General features: G+C 33.4%; 1 protein-coding gene across 1 annotated transcript in view; it reads left to right on the forward strand.

Annotated features, from left to right (window-relative positions):
* Positions 1 to 17: 17 nt before the first annotated feature.
* Positions 18 to 2,243, forward strand: part of Phum_PHUM052550 (uncharacterized protein) — a gene marked incomplete at both ends in the record, with an annotated part of 4,192 nt that continues 1,966 nt past the window's right edge. Inside the window, 4 exons of the mRNA XM_002423311.1 lie at positions 18 to 254; positions 348 to 527; positions 1,823 to 1,967; positions 2,064 to 2,238. Coding sequence (XP_002423356.1) covers positions 18 to 254; positions 348 to 527; positions 1,823 to 1,967; positions 2,064 to 2,238 — 737 coding nt within the window. The remainder of the gene's footprint in view (positions 255 to 347; positions 528 to 1,822; positions 1,968 to 2,063; positions 2,239 to 2,243) is intronic.

Genomic DNA, 2,243 nt, shown 5'->3' on the forward strand with positions numbered 1-2,243 from the left:
CAGCTGATACTCAGGTAATGGGTCCCCAAAATGAAGAAAAAGAAATCAGTCGGTTATCAAACGCGGGAAAGCAACAGCAGTCAAGCATTCAGTCGACATCACCATTACCGGACGTGGTTGTTAAAGTTGATGGATCCCAAATGCCCCCATCGCAAAGACCGCCAGAAACTTTTTTAAGCATCGGTCTTCAGGTTTTACTACCATTTTTGGTGGCTGGTATGGGTATGGTCGGTGCTGGAATATATCTTGACCACGTTCAGGTTAATATGAAAAAAAATTTTTTAATAAAATTTAATTTTCCTTCCTTCGTCACATTATTTGATATCAATTTTTTGTTTTGTTTTTAGAGTTGGCCTGTTTTCCAAAATGTTTCTGAAATAATAATTTTGGTGCCTTCATTGTTGGGTTTGAAAGGAAATTTAGAAATGACGCTGGCGTCTAGACTTTCTACCGAAGCAAATCTCGGACATATGGATGATACGAAAGAAAGATGGATTATGATACTAGGAAATTTAATTTTAGTGCAGGTTAGTGATTAGACAATAAAAAAAAAAAAATTTACTTGATTTATTTCTAGTTGTTATTGTTAGGTTGGCATTATTGAAAGAACATTTCAAATTGTTTCATTTCCTTTATACAAAAAAAATATGCACACATGCACACATGTTTCTTCTTTTCCCTTAAACTCTCTACCTATCTGGGGGTACTGCTTCGAGAATAGGGGCATTGTGATGTGCACAAAAGTTTTTCGAAATACATTATTGTGTTTTCTACAATGGCATGATGCGTCCACCGGGGCAGTTTTATTAAATTATAGAATTCTATTTGTATTATTTGCACACGGATGGCAGTAACGGATTTAGGTGTTGTCGCGTTAATGTATGTCATTGTACATTAACAAAGTAACGAACGTCCAGAAGGATAAGCGAGGGCGTTAAAAGAAACCTTCGAAAACTATTTTACCGAAAGGTTAATGAGATAGTAAGGGTATTACGACAAAGGTACGGTAGTATATTGTTGACAGGTTTGTCGTCCTTCTTTTGTGTTTCCGGAGAAGAATCATCTAACAAAAATTAATTAATTTTAAAAAGCTTTGCTCGAGGGGGAGAAAAGCGTGGGTGTCATGTTTTATTTTATTTAAAATAAAAAAAATAATGTGATAATTTTAAATAATGCATAACCCATTTATCTAGTTTCCATACGAGTCACGTGACGATGTAATGTTATTGGGGGGGGGGGGGTGGTACGTTTATGGGTTTTATCGATCGTGTCATTTGCCTTTCAAGTAATCGAAATGGACACGCAAAATATTACCATCGTCATGGATTATTACTTATTTAATTGATATTATTCGTAATAATAATAATTTTTTTTTTTTTTTTTTTTCACGTTTGAATCATTAAATAACATCATCAGGGTCATCGATATATTAGTAATTAAAAAACTAGTAGTATAGCACGCTCATAGCTTAGCTAAAGTCAAAGAACCTAACGCAAAAAAAAAAAAAAAAAAAAAAAATTAATTTTTCCTTATAAGAAAAAACTATTTAACGTATTTGAAAGGAAAATTTGAAACCAGATTTCGGTACTGCTAAAAGACATTGTAAGAAGCTTTTAGTTTGCTAAATTGAGCTTTGAATTATCTCCATTATTAGTCTTGGCGATATGAGAAAAATTTTTTTTGTAATTGCCTTTTTAAAATGTTTAATATTTCATGTTGCCAATGCGTGTGTGTGTGCGTGCGTGCGTGCGTGCGTGCGTGTTTTATTAATTTCATTTTTTTTTTTAATGTTTTTTTTTTTTTTTTTTTGTTATAATTTCAGTGCCAAGCAATTGTTGTCGGTCTTTTGTCTTCTGTGGTTGCTGTGGTCATGGTTGCTGCTCTTCGGCAACAGTTTAATTTAACTCATACTCTCATGCTCTGTGCCTGCAGTCTAATAACGGCATCCGTAGCCAGTTTAATTTTAGGTCGGATATCCTAAAATAATAATGTCAATTTTTTTAAAAAAAATAAAAAATAAAAATTTTTTTTCAACTCTGACTTTTGTTGTTGTTGTTGTTTAGGTTTAATAACTGCGGCAGTTATATCATTTTCAAGATTTTTAAATATAAATCCAGATAATGTGGCAACTCCGATAGCTGCCAGTTTAGGCGACATCACTTCTCTTGCTCTTCTTTCTTGGATAGCTTCCCTTTTATACGAATCAATAGTTATTGGTGGATATCACCGACCGTCATGGTTTT

The sequence above is a fragment of the Pediculus humanus genome, genomic scaffold, assembly GCF_000006295.1.
Source record: "Pediculus humanus corporis 1103172107402 genomic scaffold, whole genome shotgun sequence".
Classification (NCBI taxonomy): Eukaryota; Metazoa; Arthropoda; class Insecta; order Psocodea; family Pediculidae; genus Pediculus; species Pediculus humanus.